The 23,602-nt window shown below is 54.3% G+C and overlaps 1 protein-coding gene across 3 annotated transcripts in view; it reads right to left on the bottom strand.

Annotated features, from left to right (window-relative positions):
- Positions 1 to 332: 332 nt before the first annotated feature.
- Positions 333 to 23,602, bottom strand: part of Znf710 (zinc finger protein 710) — a 66,984-nt gene continuing 43,714 nt past the window's right edge. For all 3 annotated transcript variants that reach the window (XM_021653733.2, XM_021653732.2, XM_021653731.2), the window contains exons 2-5: positions 10,466 to 11,960; positions 6,717 to 6,908; positions 6,204 to 6,378; positions 333 to 2,639 (exon numbers count right to left, since the gene is read on the bottom strand). In XM_021653733.2, the coding sequence (XP_021509408.1) occupies positions 2,470 to 2,639; positions 6,204 to 6,378; positions 6,717 to 6,908; positions 10,466 to 11,932 (2,004 nt within the window). In that variant the 5' untranslated portion in view covers positions 11,933 to 11,960 and the 3' untranslated portion in view covers positions 333 to 2,469. The remainder of the gene's footprint in view (positions 2,640 to 6,203; positions 6,379 to 6,716; positions 6,909 to 10,465; positions 11,961 to 23,602) is intronic.

The following is a 23,602-nucleotide window of genomic DNA, read 5'->3' as shown; positions in this document are numbered from 1 at the left end:
CCTGCTTCAGGAAGCAAGGGCAGGAGGCCAGTTGAGGTCTAGGCCAGCCAGGGGTAGATAGTGAGACCCTGTCTCAAACCTCAAAACTAAAAACAGTACTGGAGAAGAAGCCTGGCCTGGGAGAGCACATCTGTACCCCAGCCCCCCACACGTAGATCTGGGTCACAGAGACCTTGTCTCAAACAACAGAACCCATCCTGGGGGCTTGGAGCATGCCCCCCTAGTTGTCTGGCAGGTCAGGTGGCTGGATGTGACAGGGGAGCCTTGTTCGGACCTCCCTGTGGAGAGGGACCTCCCAGCGCAGCGGGAAGAAGCAGGTGCAGTCACCTCACTAAAGAATATCCATTTATTTATAATTATTGCTAAGTAAACTTCTCTTTTAAACAGGAACATAGGAACACAGTAGAGCTCTGCACAAGTGGACTGGCTAAACAGTTGGTTTGTATACAAGTCAAAATAAGTTAGAGTGGAATTCGGCCAGGGCTTCTGAGCCACCCTCCGGGAGGCTGGGTGGGGGTGAGGCGGGAGCCTTGCTAGGACCACCCCCGGCTCCCACTGTGCACTGTGCCTGCCTCTCCACACTGCCCAGGCACAGGGCAGGGTTTGTGTGGTGGTACCCCCTCAGAGGGTTGTGCCAGCGGCAGGCTAGGAGACGATGAGAGACCCACCCGGCCAGACCCTCCCTTCTGTTGCCAAGGCCAAGGCTACTGCGTTGGCAGGAGAGGAGGGAGGAGGAGGTGCAGGCTGCTTTTTTGGTACCAGGGGAGAAAGTCATTGTGGAAAGAGGTAGTTTGCAGGGGTGACGCCTTCTGCTCAGCAGGAAAAGAATGTCTTCATACAGTGACGCCTAATCACTGCCACCTGAGGGTCATTGTGATGGGCACCTGGGAGGCCGGGAGCCTTGGGAAACCACACTTGGGCCGCTGTGTTTTAAGCAGTTGCCCTGAGGCCTGGCTTGGTGTTTCCTTTATGGATGCAGGCTTGGGGGCAGTTGGGCTTCAAATAAGCACCCTCTACCCAAGCTGGTTCCCCCTCTTGGTTTCTCAGCCAAAGCTGGTGGCTTCATCTGTGCCTTTTCAGGGTTAGCCCTGCCTGCTCTTCCCCTTGGAGGCCTTGGGGTTTGTGGGCAGGGGTCTGGGTGCTCTGGAGCATCTGAGTGTGCTAGTCACTATCTGGAGGATGGGTTGGGGGAGAGTGCAGACAGGTGAAGCAGCTGGCCTCATGGATGACACACAGCCACTGGCTGGAGAGGGCCAGGAAGGCTTTCGGCCTCCCCTTCTCTCCTGAGGCCCCCTGCTAGTGACATACCTCCTGGGCCAGGGCAGTAGTCCCTTCTGGGCCCAAGTCCCATCAGGCCTGGTTGCATTAGGTAAGGGAAGCAGGAAGCACACAAGAAAACTTAGGCACAAACAAAAACACCCACCTCTCCATCAAAGATGATAGACAAGAGGGTTGGAAAGGAAAACAAATCGCCTTCAAAATATCCTCACTTGATCAAAGCAAATCCCCCCCCATCTCTGGTCTTCAAGTTTCATTTTAAATATGTTGCTCTTCCTGAATGTCAACTTACCCACTCCTCACACACCTGCTCACTCAAATAATAATAATAATAAAGCGAACATTCTAGTTCCCCTCTTCCCACGGGTGGTCTTCCTTGGCTTCCCCTGGGGACAGCCTCTCTTGGTCCCAGAGATATGTTGCCCTTCCCTACTCCATTATCCTGATTTTGTTGGGTGAGGGTGCTGTGGCTGGTACCTTAGCTTGGGATGAAACTGGATGAGATTTGTTGGAAATGCACATTAGGGACATTCTTTCAAACACAGGGCTAGGGTGCTCTGTAGGCTGGCTGGGAGGGTGCTCTGCAGGCTGGGCTCCCCAGCTCTCCCTCAGGCAGGGCCAGGGCCGCATGCATGCCTGCATGGAGCAAGGGGGTCCCAGGAGGTAGAAAGCAGAGTGCCCTGCCTGGTTCTTGAGTGACAGGGGAAGGGAAGAGGTTCTTGGGTCTGAGCAGGGTGGGGGTGGGCAGTGCTGACCCGTGCAGGAGCACAGATGTCCTTAAAGGCCAGAGTTGGTGTGGAAGAGAGACAAGACCTGGCTCAAGCATTCTCTTCCAGAAGAGCCCCTCTGGGCCTGAGGTGGCTTGGAAAAGACCTAAGTGTGTGCCCTGTGCCTGTAAGAGGCCTCACTAGCATTTTCCCTACCCCCCACAGCAGCAGGCCAAGGAGAACCAGATGTGGACCTCCTGGTTACCTTTTCCCTCACTGGGATGCCTAGGCCTGTGCCCAGCTCCCTTCGAGGACAGTAGTACAGTCTCCATTTGGTCTAAAGGTCCCTAGTGGTGCAAATGACTGAGGGTGGGTGGGGAGGGAGGGCTGGGCAGTGGACAGTAGCTTGGTTCTGGGCTGCAGAGGCGCCGCCCTCAGTATGTGGGTCTCACCCTGTGCCCTCCCCACCCACTCGGCTGGCCTGCTATAGCACATTGTAGTAGGCCATCTCTTTCATGGCCTGCTCAGTGAGGGTGCTGGCCTCCGCGCTGCTGTCCACACTGCTGTAGGTGTAGGCGTTTTCCTCGAAGTCTTCCATTTCCTGTTGGCTGTCAAGTTCAGAGGGGTCGGGGCCTGCCAGCTCCATCATGGGGTCTACAAGAGAGGGGCACAGTTAGGCCTAAACACTGGCCACCCCCATCGTCCTGCCAGAAGTGGGGGCCTTAAAGTCCAGCCTTTGTTTCCTCAGGCGTTTATGGATCCTACTGCTGGGTATCCAGGGGCCTTGGGCGGAACAGATCCTTGGCCCGGCCTTGCCTTCTGGGCTGTGTTTCCTGGCCCCTGCTAGGTCACTAAGCCCTCCTGGGTCCTCCTCTGCAGTATCTGTCATTGGTTCCCCCTTGCCGTGTGACTCATTTAGTGCCCACTGCATGCCAGGTGCTCCCTAGACCTCCTCTCATCCAGTGTTAGCCCGGAACCTCAGTCTGCAGCTCAATGGGCTGAGCCACTTTCTGAGGTCATCCAACAAGCACTCCTGCGAACTTGCAGAGCAATGCCTCCCCGTCACTGTGGGCGTGGTTCCTCTGCATTAGTGCGCCAAACCAGCCCCACCCAGCACCACCCTGCTCCTGGCTTCTTGAAGGACAAGGCAGGTTGTCAGAGCATCTGGAGACAGAAGAAAGTCTGGGAGGTGCCTTCTAATTCTGTCTGATGGAAGTCTTACTGTAAAGCTTCCTGTTGCTACAGAGCTGGCTACCTCCTGAGGGGAGATGGATTGGCATGAACCGGGAGGCTGCCGGGGACTGTGGCTCACTGGCTAAATGGGTTTGGCTCCTGTCCAGCAAAGAAAATTGATGTTTAGTGGGAAACAGACCTAGCTCAGGGCTCACCCTGATAGTTTGGACCATAATCCTTTGTGGTGGGGACATCCTGTCCACCCCAGGATATCATAGTATACCGCATTCTTCCCATTTGATGCCAGTAGCATTTTGCCAGTTACAACAATCCGAATGTCACCTGGGGGTCAAATTCACCCATCCCCCACCCCTGCCAATAAGTGGCTCAAGGATTGGCATGTAACATAATTCTGACCACTGGGTCAGAAGGAAGTGCCGGCTGGCAAGTTACTGGTTTTAAAAAAGTAAGAAAGACAACTTTTTTTCTTTTTCTGGCCGTACCAGGAAACCCCGTGTTCTGGTGGTGTTCTTGAGTCCAGGAGGAAATGCTAATGCTTTGGGGTCTCACAGGGTTTCTCTATGTAGCCCTGACTGTCCTGGAATTTGCTCTGTGGACCAGGCTGGCCTCACAGAGATCCTCCTGCTTCTGCCTCCCAAGTGCTGGGATTAAAGGTGTGCACCACCACCAACTAGCAAGATAGGGTTTCTTTATGTAGCCCTGGCTGGCCTTAAGTTCAAAGGGTTGCCTGCCTCTGCCTCCTCAGTGCTGGGATTAAAGACATTTCTCCACGATGCATGGCTTTCTCTTTATTTTTGACTAGATCTCATGTAGCCCAGACTATCCTCAAACTCTAGCCAAAGATGACCATGAGCTTTTACCCTCCCGTCTCCACCTCCAGAAAGCGGAGATCACACTGGTGAACTACCACACCCAGTTTATGGGATGCTGGGGTCAGACCTGAGTACTGTGTGTGCTGAGCAAGCGCGGCCAGCTAAGCTATCCCTAACTCCCTGTGATTGTGGAGTCACTGCACCCAGCAGAAAACCCTCTTAACACTGAGAACAAGGTTAACTGTCCCGGCAAACCAAGCCCAAGCGTTTCCCCTTCAAAGCGTACTACCATGCCATCACAGTCCAGCCCTGGTTATTAAAACAAGCCAAACTCATGTCCCCACTTCATCTCCATTATGTCCATTGGTCCGGGCAAGTAGCCCAGGCTGGCTTTGAACTTAGTATTTAGACTGCATCCCAAGCGCCTGGGTTACAGATGTGCACCACCCAGTTCATGCATGCACACCGACTCGCCTCCCTACAATTCAACCAAGCCTGTGAGGTGGTTCTCATGGAAGATGTATGCCGGGATCCGGCTGATCTGAGCAGTCCTGGGAATGAGGGAAGACGCTTCCCTCATCCCAGAGAACCAGGTTGATGGCTCTAGTTATTCGCAAAGGCACAAGGTTGGCTTAGTCCCTGCTGGTGACCAGCTACAAGGCAGTTCCGCCTCGTGAAGCTCTCAGGTGGGTGCGCAGGGAACAATCCAGACCCAGCCCAGCACCCTGGCTCCAGACCCAGCCGTCAGCATTAAAAGCCTTCAAACGTCCTGGAGAGGGGGTTCAGAGCACGGGGCATACTTCCAGACACCCCAGTTTGACTGCCAGCACCCACAGGTGACTCACGCCTGTCTGTAGCTCCAGTTCTGATAGCCTCTTCTGGCAAGCACGTGGTACACAGACATCCACATAAAATTAAGCGTTATGGGAAAATCCTCAAGTGACTCCCATGGGCAGCCAATTTGAGACCTCATCCTGTAAGGCTGTCAAAGGGAGCAATACCTTCACTCTATCCAAGAAACTGCTGGGAGCCCAGCAGTTTGAGCCAATTTGGGAGAGATTCTGGGGTGGCACATTAGGTAAGGAGAGCCTTTAGTTCCCAATCAGCAGGTCTGGGGCCAAGCTAAGCTCCAGCTCCTCCATACAGGGCTACAGAGAGCACCCACACATAGACTATAGGCTTCCTTCTTACCTACCAACGTACCTTGGTAAGACTATTGAAAAGCCACCCTCAGCAAGCCACAGTGTCCCCTGTCAGGAAGTCCACGCCATTTACTGGCCAGATGTTCCAAAACCAAAGTCACCGGCCATTTGCAGTGGTTAGTCAACTCACGAAGCTGCTGCTGAGGCACCATCAGCATGGTGAAGGCTTAGGAAGGAGCCACGGGCGCGCCTTCCACTGCTTCCTGCCCGTACGACCTGAAGCCACCTCCCCACGGTGGAGCTGTGGACCTATGGTCAGCTCTGTTGTGAATGGACGCAAGTGGGGGCGTCCCATAACAGCTGAGATGTCTACAATCAAGATGTAGAAAAGGCCTTGAACTGAGGTCTTCCTGCCTCAGTTTCCCGAGTGCTGGAATTGCAAGTGTGTACTGCCAGCACACCCAGCTCTCCTACATCTTAGGTTCTCTTTAGTTCTTACACTGATTGTTTCATGTTTCCCTCTCAGGAAACTTAATGACAGGACTGCCTATCCCTCTCTGCGGGCACCACGACAGGTTGAATGTCAGAATTTCAGTGTGTGCTCGGAGGCGTGACCTCGTATGTCCCCCCTTGTCACTTTCCCACCCGCTTACTTGACATTATCATGGTGTCTCATGACAATGGTGAGAGAGATGGCACACGTGTGGCTCTCGAGGCTTGGGACTGAGTCGCCTCATCTCTGCCCTACGGTTCCTGCTATAGGAGCAACACCAGAGCCAGCCTCCCTGTGAGGGTCACATGAGTTACACGGCACTCAACATGTGTGTAAGTTACTGTTTTTATTATCGTTTTCGTGAGCCCATGTAAATCCTTAGAAGAAGACATAAATACCCCCCTCCCCCATTATTGCCATGACGGCTCTCCGGGCTCCCCCTCTCTCCAGACCTGCGCCCACCTCATTGAAGTCTCGGCCTTGGCCAGCCTCCCTACACCCCTAACTGGACAGGACCCTCCTGAGTGCGCCATGCTGCTGTCATTCCTGCTCTGCCCACTGCGCACAGCCCACCCACCTTGGCTGTCCAGGCTGATGTCCATGACGCCGTGCTTGACCTTCATGTGCCGGCTCAGGTTCCCCTTGAGGTTGAACTTGCTGGAGCAGTAGGGGCACTTGAACGGCTTGCTGCCCGCGTGCAGGTGCATGTGGCCCAGCAGGTTGTACATGCGGTTGAAGGACTTCCCGCACACCTGGAACAGGGAGGGGACCAGAGGGCTGTGGGGAGCCGGCCGGTCTGCTCCACTTCCTGAGCCCCCCCCACCCCATGCACGGCACACTGTCCCCTTCCTGTGCGACCACACAGCGAGGCCCAGGGAAGCCCTCCTGCTGGTCCTTGCAGAGCTGGTCTCCTGCCCGCTCTGAGCTGGAGGGGTCCTGACCGGAGCCCTGCAGTGGCCGCAGCACAAGCTTCACCCTCTCGGTCCTCCAGAAGCTCGGCTTGGGCAGCTTCAAGGCTCCGATGGCCGCCTGCCCCTCCTCCCGTCCCCTCCAAGCCCAGGCGGGCCCCGGGGACCGCACCGCGCCACACCTTGCACTTGAACGGCTTCACAGGCGAGTGCACGATCATGTGGGTCTTGAGGGTCTGCTTCTGCACGAAGGTCTTGAAGCAGATGTGGCACTGGTATGGCCGGACGCTGGTGTGGATCAGCATGTGGCGCTTCATGTTGGCCTGCAGGGTGAACTCCCGGCCACACACCTCACACTTGAACTCCTTCACACCCTGCAGGGGTACAAGCGGCACTCAGGGTGGGGCACTGATAGGTGCCATCTCTGGGAAATCAATTTTTACAAAAAAAAATTTTTTTTTTCTGTGTGTGTGTGTGTGTGTGTGTGTCTGCCACGGTACACGTGACGATCTGAGGACAGCTTGGCTCTCTCCTCCTACCGTGTGAGTTCTGAGCAGCAAACTCGGGTTATTGCGCTGGCTGGCAAGCGCCTCTACCCACTGAGCTATTTTGCTGACGTTCTGGGGCACGTCGGGGAAGAATGGTAAGGCTGCTGTTCCGGGCTGGAAGATGGAGGCTAAGCCAAGATGAGGCAAGTTAGGGCTACACACGGAGACGCTGTGTATAAAATAACATAAATTCGGGAGGGGTCGGGAGGAGAAAACAAGAAAAAGCTGTGTGTTGCCAGTAGTGGTAGCACAGGCCTGATACTTGGGAGAGGTGGAGGCAGTAGGATGGAAAGGGCAAAGGTAGTCTAGGCTATTGAGCAAATTCAAGGCCAGCACAGATAACTTAGCAATAAAAAAGGGTAGGGTGGGGTTTGGGCTGGAGAGACGACTCGGTGGTTAAGAGCACTGGCTGTTCTTCCAAAGGTCCTGGGTTTTGTTCCAGCACTCACACACATAGTGGCTCACACCCATTTGTAATTCTAGTCCCAGGGGCTCTGTCACCCTGTCTAGCTTCCATGTATGTGGCATGCATACATACACACACACACACACACACACACACACAGGCAAACACTTCTACATGTAAAAATAAATAAATATAAAAGCTGGGTATGGGGACACAAAAGCAGACACATCTCTGTAAGTTTGAGACCAGCCAAGGGTACAGAGTGAGACTGTCCCAAAATAGACGGGGCCGGGGAGCTGGGAGCCTATCTCAGCAGTAGCGCACTTCAGCTCCCGAAGGTTGAGTCCTAAGTCAGTCACTAACACACACAACAAGATCCTTTGTGCGCCCTGAGGAAAGATGTGCCTGTGTCCAGCGGACAGCTGCAGGCCCCTACCTACAGAGGCGCATTCCGTGGGGTCTGGGATGGCCCAGGAGTTTTTAGCTGCAAAAAAACCACAGTATTCCCCGGTGGTTCTTATCACGGACCCCCAGCCCCAGGAGACACTGGCTCCAGAGCAAACTGTCTGCTCTGGACTGCCACATCTCTCTTTACGGCCCAGAGCTGACACTTGCCCAGCACAGAAATGGGGTGCTGTGTGCACAGGGGATGCTGGGAGAGAAGAAGCGGTCTGTGTGTTGTGTGTGGGTGCTGGGGGCCAAAGCTAGGGTGCTCAGGATATGATAGCAGACCCCCTGTGTGTTCTCTTAGCACAAGGCCACATGACCACCAGGGGGCCCCATTCAAGAGCTGGGAGCACAGATGTGCATGGGTACAAATGAAGACACTGACACAAATACTCGCAGCGACCTCAGCGTACCCTTTATGGCTCAGCACTTTAGAATGGTGGGGGTTCTGAAGCCTCTGAGTAGAGGAGAAAGACGGCAAAATGCACAGCCATTCATTCCCGCCCTTGCAGACATTAATAATCAACTACACGGTTTCTGAGGGTCAGCGTCAGAACCCTTCTTGACATTATACACTGAGCAGCCTGACGGGTCAGGACCGATGGGACAAGCAGGGGAACCTGCCAGGGGTCCCTGCTCTCGTGTTAAAGTTATCGGGGCTGGAGAAGTTTGGGCTCCTGGCCTGGCAGGCTCACTGTAGTGTCTTGTGTGACACTCTAGGTCACATGTTACATGCATGTGTTGTCGATGAGTGCTGGTGAGAGCAGAGGTCATGGGAGGGATTGTGTCCCCCCGGAACTGGAGTCCAGGAAGCTGTGAGCTGCTGGATGCAGAAGCTGAGAACCAGACTGGGGCCTCTGTAAGAGCAGCCAGCGCTCTCAACTTCTGAGCCCGTCTCTCCAGGCCCCTTTCTTCTTTGCCTGAAAGTGCACACGTGTGCACATGTACGTGTGGAGGCCAAGTCAGCATCAGGTGTTTATCCCCAGGAGCTGTCTAAGTTTTTGTTTGTTTGTTTTGCTTGAGAAAAGAGTCTCCCATGGGGACCCGGAGCTCGCCCATTAGGCTGGTTTGTCACAGACCTCCCAGGATCTGCCTGCTTTCCCAGAACTGAGATGATAAGCACGCACCAGCTTCTTACACAGCGGCAGGGGACTGACCATGACTGCACCAGGGGCATGCACGGCCCCATCTTCTACATTTATCTGTTTGTGTTTGTGTGTGTGTGTGTCTCAATCCGCAACTAACAGGAGCTGCTCCCTCCTTTAACCACGTGGGTGCCGAGGATCAGACTCAAGTTTCTCAGGCTCGGCAGCAAGCGCCTCTGCCTGCTGAGTCATCTGGCTGGCCTTCCCCGGCCCCATCTATCCCTCTTTTCTAATCGTATATATAGCTTGACTTTTCCTAAAGGGAAGCCATAGCAGCCACCTCCCTGTAGCATCCCAACTCTCCCAGGCCTCATATACAGGAAACAGGGAGGGACCCTTTAGTGTCAAGGGAGTTCCACAAACATTTCACACAAAAAATCTTTAAAATTCCTCTGGTGTGTGTGTGTGTGTGTTTGGTATGTATAAGTGCCTGTGTTTGTGTAGGTGTGTGTATGTGGGTGGGTGGGTGTATGTGAGCCTGCCTGGGAACATGCACAGGTGGAGGCTAGAGGCTGATGTAGGATGTCTTCCTCAACTGCGCTCCAGCTTATTCCCTGCCCCCTCGCTCAACTCAGTGTTTTGGCTATGCCATCTGGCTAGTGAGCCAACAGGACCCACCCATGTAGTGGGGTTAGGCACACCCACACACCCAGCTTTTAAAAAAAAATATATATATATTTTTTTATTTAAATTTATTTTAAGTGCATTAGGGTGAAGGTGTCAGATCCCCTGGAGTTTGTGTTACAGACAGTTGGGAGGTGCCATATGGGTGCTGGGAACTGAACCTGGGTCCTTTGGAAGAGCAGACAGTGTTCTTAACCACTGAGCCATCTTTCTAACTCCCCCGCCCACCCAGCTTTTACAGTTGTGCTGAGAACCTGAACCCTGAGCCATCTCCCCAGGTCTCTAAAACACTTTAAAGCCCAGTCTTGAAAAACAAAACAAAACAAAACAAAAAAAACCCCAAAACTAATTTATGTTTCTCATATTCTACTAAGATACATTTCTGAGTATGAAAGTAAGGAGTCAGGGCTGGAGAGACACCTCGGGGGCTAAGAGCACTGACTGCTGTCCCAGGGGACCCAGGTTTGATTCCTAGCACTCACATGGAGGCTCATGACCACCTGTAACTCTGATTCCGGGGGGGCCTGATGCGGCCTTCTGACCTCTGTGGGCATCACGCTGGGGCGTGGAGTCACACGTGCAGGCAAATGCTCGCACACGTAAACTCAAAGTGAACCTTCAAAAAAGAGCATCACCTGGGCCCCTCCAGGGCTCTGGAGCAAGCAATGCTGGGGAGAGAGAGCGACAGGACAGGACAGACGGGCCAGCCGAGGCCGGGGTGGGGTGGGGTGGGGTGGGGGTGGGGGTGGGGGGGACCTTACCTTGTGGGTGAGGGAGTGCTGCTTGAGGTGATGGATCTGGCTGAACTCCATGCCGCATTCCGTGCACACGAAGGGCCGCACGTTCTGATGCTTGAGCATGTGGTTCTGCAGCTGGCTGCGGTAGTGGAAGGACTTGTCGCACTCGAGGCACTGGTAGAGGGTGGGGCCCTGGTGGGAGGCCAGGTGGCGCTTGAGCTGGGTCAGGGTGGAGAAGTCTAGGCCGCACTCGACGCAGACATGGCAGCGGCCGCTCTCGTGCTTCACCTCGTGGGCCTTCAGCTCGCTGGGGTAGGCGAAGCCGCGGCCGCAGAAGTGACAGCTGTAGGGTTTGACCTCCGAGTGCAGCAGCATGTGGCGTTTGAGGTGGCTGGTCTGCGTGAAGGCCTTGTGGCAGACCTGGCACTTGTGGGGCCGCGTGCCCTGGTGCGTGAGCAGGTGCGTCTGCAGGTGGCTGGGCTGCTTGAAGAGCTTGCTGCAGTGCGGGCAGGAGTGGGGCTTGATGCCGTTGTGGCCCAGGATGTGGGTCACCAGGTTGTACTTGGACGTGTAGGACTTCTCGCACATGCGACACTGCCAGCGCTTCTGGCGGTCGCCCGCCTCCACCAGGTAGGAGTCGTCGATCTGCACGTTGATGTCCAGCCGGTCCAGCTGGGCCTTCTTGTGGCGCTCCACGGTGGAACCTGCCGCGTCGGCCTCGAACTCGCTGGACTCCTGCCACACGAAGCCCTGTTCCGGTTTGACGAGTTCTGGCGATGTCATGCTGGGAGGCTCGGGGTTGCCCAGGGGTGCCAGGTGGGGCGGCTCGAAACCACATTCGGTGGGCAAAGTTTCTGGCCCAGGTAGTGCCATGCTGGGCTCAGGGAAGCCGTCCCGGGCTGGGTCCGGGAACGGAGGCTCGAACGGGACCATGTCCAGCTCTGGCCTTGGAGTTCGAGGCAGGTGCCGGAGCGTCCGGGGCTTGCGGCTGAAGGCGCTGAGGTCGATCATCTTGACGGCGCTGCTCTGCACCAGGGCCTCGCAGCCGCCGCCGCCGGCCACCTCCTCGGCAGGGGCCTCTGCAGGGCCTGGGTCCTTGTCGTCACCAGGTACAGACACCTCGTACACCTCCTGCTCCTCTTCCTCTTCCGCCTTCTCAAACTTGACCTTGGGCACCAGCCGTACCGGGGGCCGCGTCTTCCTCCGGGTGTGCTTCTCAAAGGCCGCCTCTACCTCCAGCACTTCCTCTTCCGGTGGCTCCTCCAGGGCCCGCCCATTACAGGCCAGCTGATAGATGTCGGGGCCTGCGGGTCCCGGCTCCCCCATGGCTGTCCCAGACAGTTCTGGCCCTAGGTCTGGGTAGAAGGCCTCAGCACTTATGGTGGCTCCGAAGAGCTCATTTTCTGAGACCAGGCCCAGCACGGCAGCCTGGGCCAAGGACAGCACCACCACAGCGTCCGTTTGTGTCCCTGAGTCCATGAAACCTTCCATCCCGTGGCGTCTGGCTACGAGGGCATTTCTGTGGGAGAAAAAGGCAGGTTAATACTTCTAGTTCCCATGCCAAGTGGGCAGCAGACTCAGGGAGGACAAGGGTCCGGCTAACTTGGGGGTGTGTGTGGCCCTGATGTCATGTGACTCCTGCCTTGAGAACGCGGGATTGCCTGTGATTACGGGGAGCAGTGCATGCAGCCACCTCCACATCTCTGAGAGGCCCTGGGTAAGCCCCACCCCCTGCTTGCCTAAGTTTTTCCGTGTGTAAAACAGGGGGCGTGTGGTTTGGGTACATGTGCTCATGGTCATCTGCCGAAAGGTCAGCGTTGTAAAGCTGTGGGGGTTTTTTTTTGTTTTTTTTTTTTGTTTTTTTTTCGAGATATGGTCTTAATCCAACCTGTAGCTCACCCACGGACTGGTCTAGCCGGCCAGCCACCCTGCGGGATTCTCCCGACCCTGCCTTCCGGCTCTGGGGATACAGGCTTGTGCTGCCATTAACGGAGTCTGGAATTTGCTATCTTACAGCCCTAGCCTCCTGAATGCTGAAATTGCAGACATGTGCCTCCAAGCCTGGTGATTTATGAACGAAACTGAATGCCTTTTTCTCTTTTGCAGAGCTGGGGACTGGACCCAGGGCTCTGAGCTAGGTGAGCACTCATCCTCTGAGCCCCAGCCCCAGCCCTTCTGTTTTAAAATTTAATCACTCCATTATTTTAAGAACTGATTAAAAAAAAAAATACCCACCTACTCAAAATACAATGTGCCACACTTCTAAAACACGCCAGGAGTCCCACTGGCTGTGCTGCCGGAGTAATTAATTTTGCACAGACCCTGGGAATGTACTGTGAGGTGTTAAACAATTGTTGCCATTAGTGATTGCATGGCTGCATGAATGAGGATTAAAAATAAAACATATACAGAGTAAAACAATACAGAAATAAATTAGGTTCTGAGGCTGGTTTCAAACACGGGTTAGCATCGGTCAGCCTGATGCTGTCTATCATACAAGCCATTGTTTTCCTTAATTAACTAAATGCCATATCTATATATACCCAAATATACTGATAAAAACATAGCTTTAGCTGACCCTGGAGTTGCCCAGGAGATCTTATGGCTAAGGCTTGTGAGAGACCACTGATTTGACTGTTAAAACTGGACCCCAGGTTCATGGTCATGTTCTCTGACCTAACAGGTTCTTGTAGACACTACAGCTGTACCCCGTGTCCAGCTGTACAACTGGCGAAGGCGCCCTCCTTCCTCCTGGCTCCCCAAGCACCTCAAACCCCACTTTTTCGAAGTGGCTCCCGCTTGGCTGCCCCTTTCCCGGCGCTGCTTGGGTGTTCTGCCACCAGCCTCTCCCGCCTGCTCTCATGCCCATGCCAGCTTCCCCAGGGCTGTGGCACACCAAGGGCATAGCCCCACACCCTGCCCCTGCTCGGTTCCTGACACACTCCAGAAGAGTGGCACTGGAGGGTGGTTCCCGCACGCTGTGCTCCCAGGGCTTGGGTCAGGCACATGGCCAGGACAGTCCTTCCTCAGGAAATCAAGTCCGGGCCTGGCACTGCCCTCCCCTCCCCCTAGCAGAACTCAGTGGAGCTTCCTCTTCCTGAGGAGGCTGGCTAAAAATACCCCAGACAGGAATCCGGCCTCCTTGCAACAGACACAGAAGATTAAACTATTAAGCTCAGAGCAGGGCTCTGGTGGGAGGGGTCAGATAGGAGTCCTGCCAGGGGCTTCAGGGTCCATCTGCAGCCATGCAGGGGGCTAAACTCACTTCTGGATACCCTACGCCATGCCCAGCTGCACTTAAGTAGGGATTTCCACTTCAGTCACTTGTAATTGATTACAAAAAGATCACTTCCATTACGCAGCTTCTCCATCTAAGAACTGGGAATGAGGGCACACAAGGTACGGGATTCCAAAGAATGCAGGACCAGGATCTTAGTTAATTACGGAGCCCCAAGTAAGAGTAAAGATGGATAGCTTAACCATCCTAGATCTCCAGAAAGACAGTCACAGGGCTGAAAAGAAAACTTTTCTTCCTTGGGCCCCAAACTCGGCACAGCTTTGGTGATTGTAAGGATAACTGTTGAGCACTAAGAAAATAGTTCCTGAAAATAGTATTGCTAAATCCCAGCCTAGTCACAGGCCTGGTGCTTAGAGAAGGTGAACCAGACAGGGCTCTGTCCCCAGGGAGCCTACAGAGGAGACCCTCTAGGTCCATCACAACTTTGTCCAGTGCCCACTAGTCACTGCTAGCTTTCCTGAATACACTGGGAAATGCCATTGCTATACCCGCCTGTCCCAGACACAGCACCAGGCAGCAGTCAGAGTTCGTGCAGTGGCTTTGAGCAAACAATACACTCAGCAAAGTTTTCTAGCCCTGCCCCAAGGCAGAACCCATGGGGGATTCATGGAGGATTCATGGCAGAGCCTGTGCTTGGAACTTGGCACTGGAAGCTGGGTATGAAAGCACACGCCTGAAATCCCGTCACTTGGAAGGTAGCCTAGGTTCAGGAGTTCAAAGCCATTCTCAGCTACATACTGAGTTTTAAGCAGGAAAAAAACCAAAACCACAAAAGAGTAACAACAAAAGAGAACTTGGTTTGAGTGCTGTTGAGGCTGTCACTAGGTCTGACATGTCCTAGTGTAGCCCAAAGCTTTTTCTTCATTGCCTGCCTACGGAGGGCTTCTGACTTGAAACAGACACAAGATGAGATGGTGTGGCTTTCTTCAGAAGCCCAGGTGTCCTGCCCCACCCCCACACCACTGCATCAGAGACTGATGCAGAGAGCCCACTTTACATTCGGATAAGAGCATGACCACTGACCACCTCGCTAGCCCGGCTTGAGGGGAGAGAGGGGAGAGAGCGTGAGAGAAAACATGCAAGTAACCTTCCACACTGGGGTCCCCTCCAACAAAGAGACACTCCTTACTGTCACACACTCAGGATAAAAACAAGCCCATCCCAGGCCATCTGGGCCTGCCCTTCCTCCAGGAACAGGTGGCCGTCAAAGGGAGCTCCCCAAGAGTCAGTGCTCTTGGAAGGCTAAGGGTGGGGCCTTAAGAATTGTCACTCGTGAGCCACAGACATGGCAGAAGCTCTCCAGCTCATTACTGAGGGCTCCAGGCCCTATTTAAGCCTACAGCAGCCTCACCCCACAGCACAGGGAATGGTGCCTAAACTACAGTGACAGGAGTTCTTTTGTGTGTGTGTTTTTTCGAGACAGGGTTCCTCCGTGTAGCCTTGGCTGTCTTGGACTCAATTTGTATACTCACAGAGATCCACCTGCCTCTGCCTTCCTGAGTGCTGGGATTACAGGAGTGCTTAATGAGCAGGCCGTAGCTGTAGCTGAGTCTCACCAAGCCATCCCTAGCACCCAGGAGGACTCCAACTCCAAGACTCCTGAGTCTGAGTGAAGGAGCCGCTCAGGGACGCCTAGGGCCAGCAGAAGCCTACAGCCTGGTGACAAGGGCTGGGCTTTATGGTCTCTTGGGGAAGCCGTATAGGCTGTGTATGCATGAGTGTGTATTATGTCTGCCCAAGTGTGTGTGATGGGTGCGGAGAAGGGGCTCTGTTGAGGCAGAGGTGGAGAGACTAAGTGAGGCAGATTCTAAGTGACTTGCTGCTCTGTCTGACGTGCAGAGATAAGTGGAGGGGAGGTGGCCTCCAGTCCAGCATCTCTTTCATCCTCTTAGACCAGTCTTTTGGTTTAGTTGTCCCCAAGGCCGCTGGTTCCTTCTCAGGCTACAGCCTGTTTGATGCCCTGGCCCAGACTATTCAAGGCAGAAGGACCTACAGGGGACCCCACCACTTGCAGCACAGGGATGCTGTAGGCTCCCAGGGGCCGACCTTCCCCCCATCCCACCCACGATGGCACCTTCCTTCCCTAGGCAAGGCCTTTCTTTATCACTTGTGCTGAGGATTCAACCAAAGCTGACAGTGTCCAAGTGAAAAGGGCTTGGAGGGCCCTGTGTTCTTCCAAATTGCATGGCTTATGACGGGGTGGGGAAGATGGGGTGGCTATCCATTAGCGCACCTCTACGAAACTCCTCCCACTCCTCAGCCCGCCTCTCCTTCTCCCTGGGGTGTGCAAAAAGTAAATGTTAGAGGCACGGTTAAAGAGTAGCTGCCAGAGTACGGTAATGCAGCTAAGGGAAAGAAGAAAGGGGAAGGGAAGGGAGGAAGGAGGAGGGGAAGAAGAGGAGTGAGATGGGGGGAGGGAGAGAAACAGAAAGAGGCCTCGGAGGACAAGAAACAAAGGCAGGGAGGGGGAGGGGACCCAGAGAGGCAGAGAAGCCAGCGGCTGCCCTATTTCCCAGGGCTCGGCATCACCTCTGGGCCAGAGGGTCAGGCCTGATCCTGGGGAGGGAGTAAACTCTCCCCTTTGAGACCCAGCAGCAGCCTCCCCTACCCCAGAAAGGGCCCCAGGCTTCTCACTGTTACTCCAAAAGTGCTTTGTCTCTGTTCTTTGGCTCCCGTGAAGAATGATAAAAGCTCAGGGACCAAGTGACACCTTCGGGTCTCAGTATCCCTATCTACAGAACAGACAAGGACCTACTTGGAATCTCAGGGTTATGAAAATCTACAGCCCCCATCCTATCTGAATGCCACACAGGGACCCCTCATTACAGAGCCCTCTCTCATCACACAGCGCGCTAGCAGCTCCACGGAGACCCCCTCATACCCCTACTAAAGGGTAAGGAGGGTTGGCCGGGTGGTGGTGGCGCATGCCTTTAATCCCAGCGCTCCGATTTGGAGGGCAACCTGGTCACACAGTGAGTTACAAAACCAAAAAAAGCCAACCAAAGTCAGGAGTGTCCCACAGACTGCCCAAGCCAGCTGCAACTGACCAAATCTGGTGACTACTTCCTGAGGGTCCCCGAGGAGCCGCTCCCCAGTGCAACCTGCGCTCGTACTGGGGGGCCAAGTTTGCCCTTGGATCAAGAGGTTACTCAGGCTTCGGGCTGCATTTTTCCAACAGAACCAACTGAATTAACATCCATTTACCAAGCACCTCCCAGGTGCCGCCCGTACACACAGCAGGGGACAAAATCAAGCTCCCCCCAACAGGTGGAGCCTGAGTTCGGAGAGCGGCCGGAGGTGTGGCCTCTGGTGAGAGGGGCGGGCTCTCACCGGAGGGAACAGGAGGGAGGAGGTCTCAGTTAGGGTTTGGCACTCAGACCTGCTATCAGCTGCGCCACTGGGAGGAGGTGGTGCCCAGGCCCTGGGGGCTGGAGAGGCAGGCCCCAGGGTGGGGCAGCTCGGATCGCCTGAAAGAGGCGAGTTCCTGGCACACAGCTGAAGACACACTCCTGGGAATTCACCTGGTAGCAAAACCTCCCACTTGGCTTCCCTCTGTTGTTCCCACGGTGAAGTGCTCATATCCTCAGAGAAGAGGAAGTGAAAGCCCAGAGCTTGTGCAAAGCCCAGAGCTTTAGTCTCGTTTCTGTCAGCCACGGGCCACCCACAGTGTGGAGGGGGCCAGCGGAAGTGGAGCTGTATTCCCTCTTCCTCAGCTTCCCCTTTCCTGAGGTCCAACTTCACAGAGTTAGGCTAAGTACCCATGCCTCAGCAGGCTGCCCAGGGCTTAGTTCTCCTGCTGGGCCTCAGCCCCTCTCACACTTGATCGTCTTTGTCCATGCTAACGCCTCTGTCAGGAAGAAGAGTCACCCAGGCATCAAGAATGAATGAAGAGAGAAAAGGGAGGCTGAAGGGATGGCTCAGGGGTTAAGAGCAGCAGCTGCTCTTCCAAGGGACCTGGGCTTGATTCCCAACACCCACAAAATGCCTCACAACTGTCTGTAACTTCAGTTCCAGGGGATCCAATGCTGCCTTCTGGCCTCTCCAGGCACTGGCATACACATTAAGAAAGAAAAGAAAGAAATGGATGAGTGAAAAGTGATTCTAAGGGCCCCTTGACGCTCAGCAAAAATGGCCCTGCTCTGAAGTCACCCGGACCCTCTTCACAGGCTCTCACTCTTCTACCAGACAGCGCACACCCCCAATGAACAGATGTACCTTGTTCTTTAAAGGCTGGGCACACAACTCAATGTAGCCTTTGCTGGAGACCCCTTTCTTTAACCATTCTGCCTGGTCCTAGGATCTTCCCTGCAGGCAATGCTGTCATCTCACGGCCCTACGGGCCCTGTGCCACACTACGGGACTGATGTAGGATTTCAAGTCTCACTATGCTCTCCTCCAACTACTAAACATATCACTCCTGGCCCACAGTTCTGGGCAGGGCACTGCTGTCCAGCACGGAGGGCTGTAAGGGCAGAACATAGGGAGAAGGGTTGCCACAACTCAAGCTCCCTGCCAGCAAAGAGGCGATTCAGCCGGCCAGCCTCCAGGGGCCCAGCAACCGCTCACGTCATCACCTGTCTACGCTTGGTGCGCCCGGTGTGTAGGGGACCACAGCCACCTCCAGCTCGCTCCAGCCCAAGCTCCCCACCCCCTCTCCGTATTTCTCTGTGTGTGTAAGGTGGCCCCTTCCTCTCCCTCACTGCCCTCTAAACCTCCTTTATAGCAGGTCTGCTGTGTGGTGTAATTCCTCAGGGGGTTGCACCTTGGAATGGGCCCGCCACGGTGTCCACACCCGCCGCTGCATGATCATCATAGATCATAACACTTCCTGTAGGAAATGTTTTCAACTTAAGAATCCTGCCAACAGCTTGTCTCTTGCCCTCAAATTCTAAACTAGTCGAGAGAGAGAGAGAGAGAGAGAGAGCATGAGAGAGCGCTAAACCAAGTGAACAGAGATCAGGCAGGGCAGGACGTCAACCCTGCTCAGGATCCCACTTTCCCTTCCCACTGGGCTTGAAATCAAAGGACCCGCCTGCTCTATCCACGCCTGCGCGGCTACTTCGCTGCGCACTGTTTTCCGTCACAGACCTGGCCTGCAGGTGACTTTTTCGTGTGGAGTTCCACAGGCCAGGGATGCTCTTTCTTGTTCCCCAGCCTTCAACGTCTAGTGCAGGTGTGACACCTGCAGGAAATCTCCCCTGTGCCGCCCCACCTGCCCAGGTCCCACCCTCTCTAAGTTCTTGGCAAGCTCAAGTTTAACCCTTTTCCAATACCTTTCCTTGCCAGGCGTGCTGCCGCACACCTGCAGTCCTGGCACCTGGGAGCTGGAGGGTCGCCCCCAGGCTCAGCGGGGCTACACGCCAAAACCGTCTCAAAACAAAGACGAACTTCCTTTTCCTTTTTGGACTGTATCATAATTTTTAGGGACTTGTTATTGATCTATTTACTAGGACAATCACTGGCATAGTGTATGACATGCCAGCGAGATGGCACCTCCCAGGGGCGGACACCTGGCCTGTGTGCTCGCCCCATCAGAGCCTTGTGAGGACACACACTCAGGGAGAAAGAGGAGGCTGCTGGGGAGCACAGCTTGGAAAGCTGCCACATGGAAAGCCCAGGCCTGGCCTCCCTTTTCCTAGTGGCAGGAACAGTCCCTCTTCCCAGAGGAAGGGACGGCAGGCTTCCTGTTTCTGGAAGGTAAATCCTTCTCTTTCCTCTAATTCCAGAAGCAAAAAAGAACAAACGGCCTCTATGACAAGGATGCTGTCTGTGCTGGACCCCAAGATCCCCAGCTTAATGGAACAGAGAAAAACAAACAAAACTTTAGCTCACAATCGCAAGGACAGGTAAAAATCACCAATGAGGGGATGGCACTCACTGGGTTTGACACGTGAGCAGCCCTCTAGCAGGGGAGGGAACGTTTCCACCTTACAGATTCAGAATCTAAGGCAGTCCCTGCCGGCAGGGTGAGGCAGGCTCCCCAGGGTCTCTACTCAGATCTGGACAGGGCAGGCTTTCAGGGTCACTCTCTCCCTCCTTTGCCAACCTAGCTGGACCAAGGGACCTCTCATGGCTTCCCTTCCTCTTCATCTAGCCTCCTGTCAGGCCCCTCCTCTGCAGAGTCCTCTACCTTCTCCATCCTGTCTTCCTCTCCCTCCATTCCTCCCCTCTTCCGTTTCCATGGCAACCCCATCCTCCGCTCTGCCACTCGGTCTTGCGTTCCCATCTCATCTCTTTTTCTCCTCTTTCATCTCTCCCATCATCACAGTGTAGAGTCCAGCTCTCCCCCATGTCCTTTGCTTCTGGCCTCTTGCTCCCTTTTACTCGCCTTTTATCTCCTCCAGTTGTTCTCCTGTCATCTCAGAGTGACATTTATTTGTCTCTTGCTTAGAAATAAAAGAGAAAGGAAGGAAGGAAGGAAGGAAGGAAGGAAGGAGAAAGAATGAAAGAAAGAAAGAAAGAAAAAGGAAGGAAGGAAGGAAGGAAGGAAGGAAGAAAGAAAAAGAAAGGGAAAAAGAAACCCTCGTCTGTTTGGCCTGGCTCTTCCAGTTCAGTTCCAGAAACCCTTCCCTTGAGCCAAAGGGTCAAAGGCCCTAGATTGCAAGGAGGAAGGAAACCTCCCAGCGGGGACCCTCTGCCTCCTTTGACTTCAGCAGTGGAAAGAAGAAAACACACAGTCGGGGATGGGACTTGCTGGAGAGGAACCCTCAGGACAGAGCAAGGGAACTGCAACCCAACCATACAACAGCCTGAAGGCCCCTCTCCCAGGCCCACCTTACCTTAAGGACAGCACTCCTCCCTCTAAGCAGGTGGGGGAAATCACCAATTCTTCAGGATTCACTTTTTAAGGAGTGGGGTGGGGCTAGTGGTAGAGCACTTGCCTGCCACGCAGGATGTTCTGGGGTCTTTTCCTGGGGGGAAGGCACGATTGAGGGCTTTCCTCCTAGTGTCCCACCAGCTCCCTCAGACTGTAGGGGCCAGGCAAGGAGATGGACATATGTGCTTTTATTTTACAGACAGATGAATGAGGAGAGGGACTGACTTGAGTCCTATGGCCAGTGTGGGTAGGCTTGAGCCTATTCACTGTGCTCTTCCTCACTCCAGGATGTAGCAGCCCCAAGTCTAGCCTCTTCCAGGACATGACACTGCTGTGTTTAATCTGCAGTGATCAGAAACAAAGGTCTAGGCACAGATTTACCACGGAAAAGCAAGCAAGCTGATTATGCCAGCGGCCCCAGGATTTCAAAGCAACAGGACAGATAGGTTGATAGAAATGGTATCAAGTCCTCTGGTGACATGGAGTCGGATGAAGGGGCACAAGGCTATGAGACCTTGGGAGTAGCTGAGACCCTTTGGCCTCTGAGTCCTGGGCTCCTAGGGCCCAGATGGGGTCCTGCTCTGTTCTGTGCTGTCAGTGAGGCTGACAAGGTTCACTCCAGGATGCGGCAAGCCACAGGGTGTGGGACCCACAGAGATGCCAGGGACATCACTGCTGTTCCGCTGAAACGTTTGCCAGATGGACAGGACCCAGAAGAAGTGAGGGAAGATGTTCTGGAAGGAACCAGGAAGTCCAGGGCCTCCCTCTGCAAATGAAGAGACATGTCTGTCTTCTCTCAGCTCTGCCACCTTGAGCTGCCTCCTTCTCCGTAACCAGGATGGTGACAGGGCAGGAGCCACCTCACACTGGGCCCTTCCTACCGGCTAGGTGCTTACATTCTGAGATTATGGATGTGGAGAATGGCACCTTGGTAACAAAACCCATGTCACAAGCTGGGCACAATGGGGCATACCTGTCATCCCAGTGCTTGGGAAGTCAAGGCAAGAGGATTGCTGCAAGTTTAAGGCTAGCCTGGGTTATGAAGTGAATTCCAGGCCAGCCAGGGCTCTGAGACCCTGAGCCTCTCCAAAAAAAAAAGGAAGGGGCGAGGCATGATATCACATCATGCCTTTAATCTCAGGAGGCAGAGGCAGGTGGATCTCTGTGAGTCTGGGGCCAGCCTGGTCTACAGAGGGAGTCCAGGACAGCCAGGGATACACAGAGAAAACCCTGTCTCAAAAAAAAAAACAAAACAGAATAAATGAAATGAGTAAATGAGTGAGTGAATAAATAGACAGGGAAGGAAAAGAAAAGAAAGAGCTGAGAAAGGCTCGTTTCACAGGAGGGACTGAGGCAGAGGCGAGCTAAGCAACCTGGCCAAGGCCCCAGGTTGAGTGGCGTCTGGACCTAATCTCATGCCTTGCTTTTAAGGGAAAGCACTGAGGGAAATGCTGCAATCTGCAGTTAAGGCTGTGTGCAGGCAGGACGGCAGGATGGGCGCCACTGCGTTTACTATTTCTGCCTATGGTCATTATCTATTCTAAAGGTCAGGTGGGTGCTGGCTGGGTGCTGGCAGGTGACAAAGCTCTTCACGATCAAAGACCTTACCGTTTCTTTAGAGAGAAGATGAAGAGCCACAAAACACAAGTGCAAAGTATCAGGCTGGAAATGAGTATGGGGTACCACCACAAGGCCACGTGACCTCTCGGCCCCCCTCCCCCACGGGTATTCTTCCGTGTAAACCATCTCTGTGGGAGACAAGAGTTAGCCCGAGCTGTAGAACTAAACTCAAGTTTGCCCCTTCCTGTGTGGGACTCGCCACCTGGCCTACAGAATGGGACATGATTTCTAGGGTGTCAGGAGGTGGAAATGAGGCCCACTGGACAAATTCGACTGACGTAGGGTGCACTACAGGAAGGTGGGTTGGGGAGGCCTGGGGATGGATGTTTAAGGAAGCTGTCATTCAAACAGATGCAGCGGGCACAAGGGCTGGTCCAGGCACAGGGTGGAGAAAGGAAGGGAAAAAAGACAGAGAGGTGCTGAGGTTGGAGGACAGGCGAGGAGTGTCTGGCTGGGAGCCCCCCATCTCCTTTCTCATGGCAGCCAGGGTGATCCCTCCATCCTTGAGCAGCCTCTCCAAACCAAGCTGGCACTGGGAGCAACATTTATTTTGCAGTCACCAACACACCCAAGGCAGGTCTGGATTTATGCCAGAAGAAGTATAATTTGGGTCTGCGGAGAAGTCAGACACACAGACATACACACACACACACTCACACACAGGCTACCTAGGAGGTCAAGGGCACAGACTGTCCTTCACCTGCCACACAGCCATAAGGGGAAGCCCTGTCCCACAAGTCCACATATTCTGCCCTCAACCTCACAGTCTGCAGAGGGACACGCATGCGTGAGGGAAGCCGCTCGGTGGAGGAGCAGGAGGAGGCTGGGGTCATGTTAGTTATCAGGGCACATGCATGGCCATCTACCATGTCTACAGGTACCAGATGCTAACAGAGAGCCTAGCTGGTGCAGGCTGCAGAAAGGTAAGCGTGGAACTTGTAAAAAGCAGAGAATCAGAAGCACGTAGGGCCCAAGGGATGGCCTTGAGGGTAGGTTCCTGGAGGAAGGCAGGCTGATAGATGGGTGTGTGGGATGCCCGGAGACAGACCTGGCTTCTTCTATCTGGTTCTTAAAGGATGGCACGCAGGAGTTTGTGAGGGGCCAGGGTAGACGTCATACTATGGATGTCAAGATGCCGACACTGGGATGTGTGGGAATAGCCTAAATGCCAAATGACTTTGATGGTGTGAACGCCTGGTGGGAGGGTCTCCTGGATCTCTTTGCGTTGTGGTCTGAGGGCCCTTGGGAAGCCTGAGGGCTAGGTTAGCTCAGCTTCCAGTACACAGAAAGGGGATAGGCTTACTGGGGAAGAGAGTCAGGTCTGTAAACATGAGGGCCTGAGTTTGGAACCCCAGAAGCCACATAAGGAGCCAGGCATAGTGGTGGACCCCCGCAAGCACAGTGCTGGGGCGATGGAACCAGGAAA

The sequence above is a fragment of the Meriones unguiculatus genome, chromosome 14, assembly GCF_030254825.1.
Source record: "Meriones unguiculatus strain TT.TT164.6M chromosome 14, Bangor_MerUng_6.1, whole genome shotgun sequence".
NCBI classification, from domain to species: Eukaryota; Metazoa; Chordata; class Mammalia; order Rodentia; family Muridae; genus Meriones; species Meriones unguiculatus.
The sequence above is the reverse complement of the archived record's forward strand: the minus strand, read 5'-3'. Positions and strand labels throughout refer to the sequence as shown.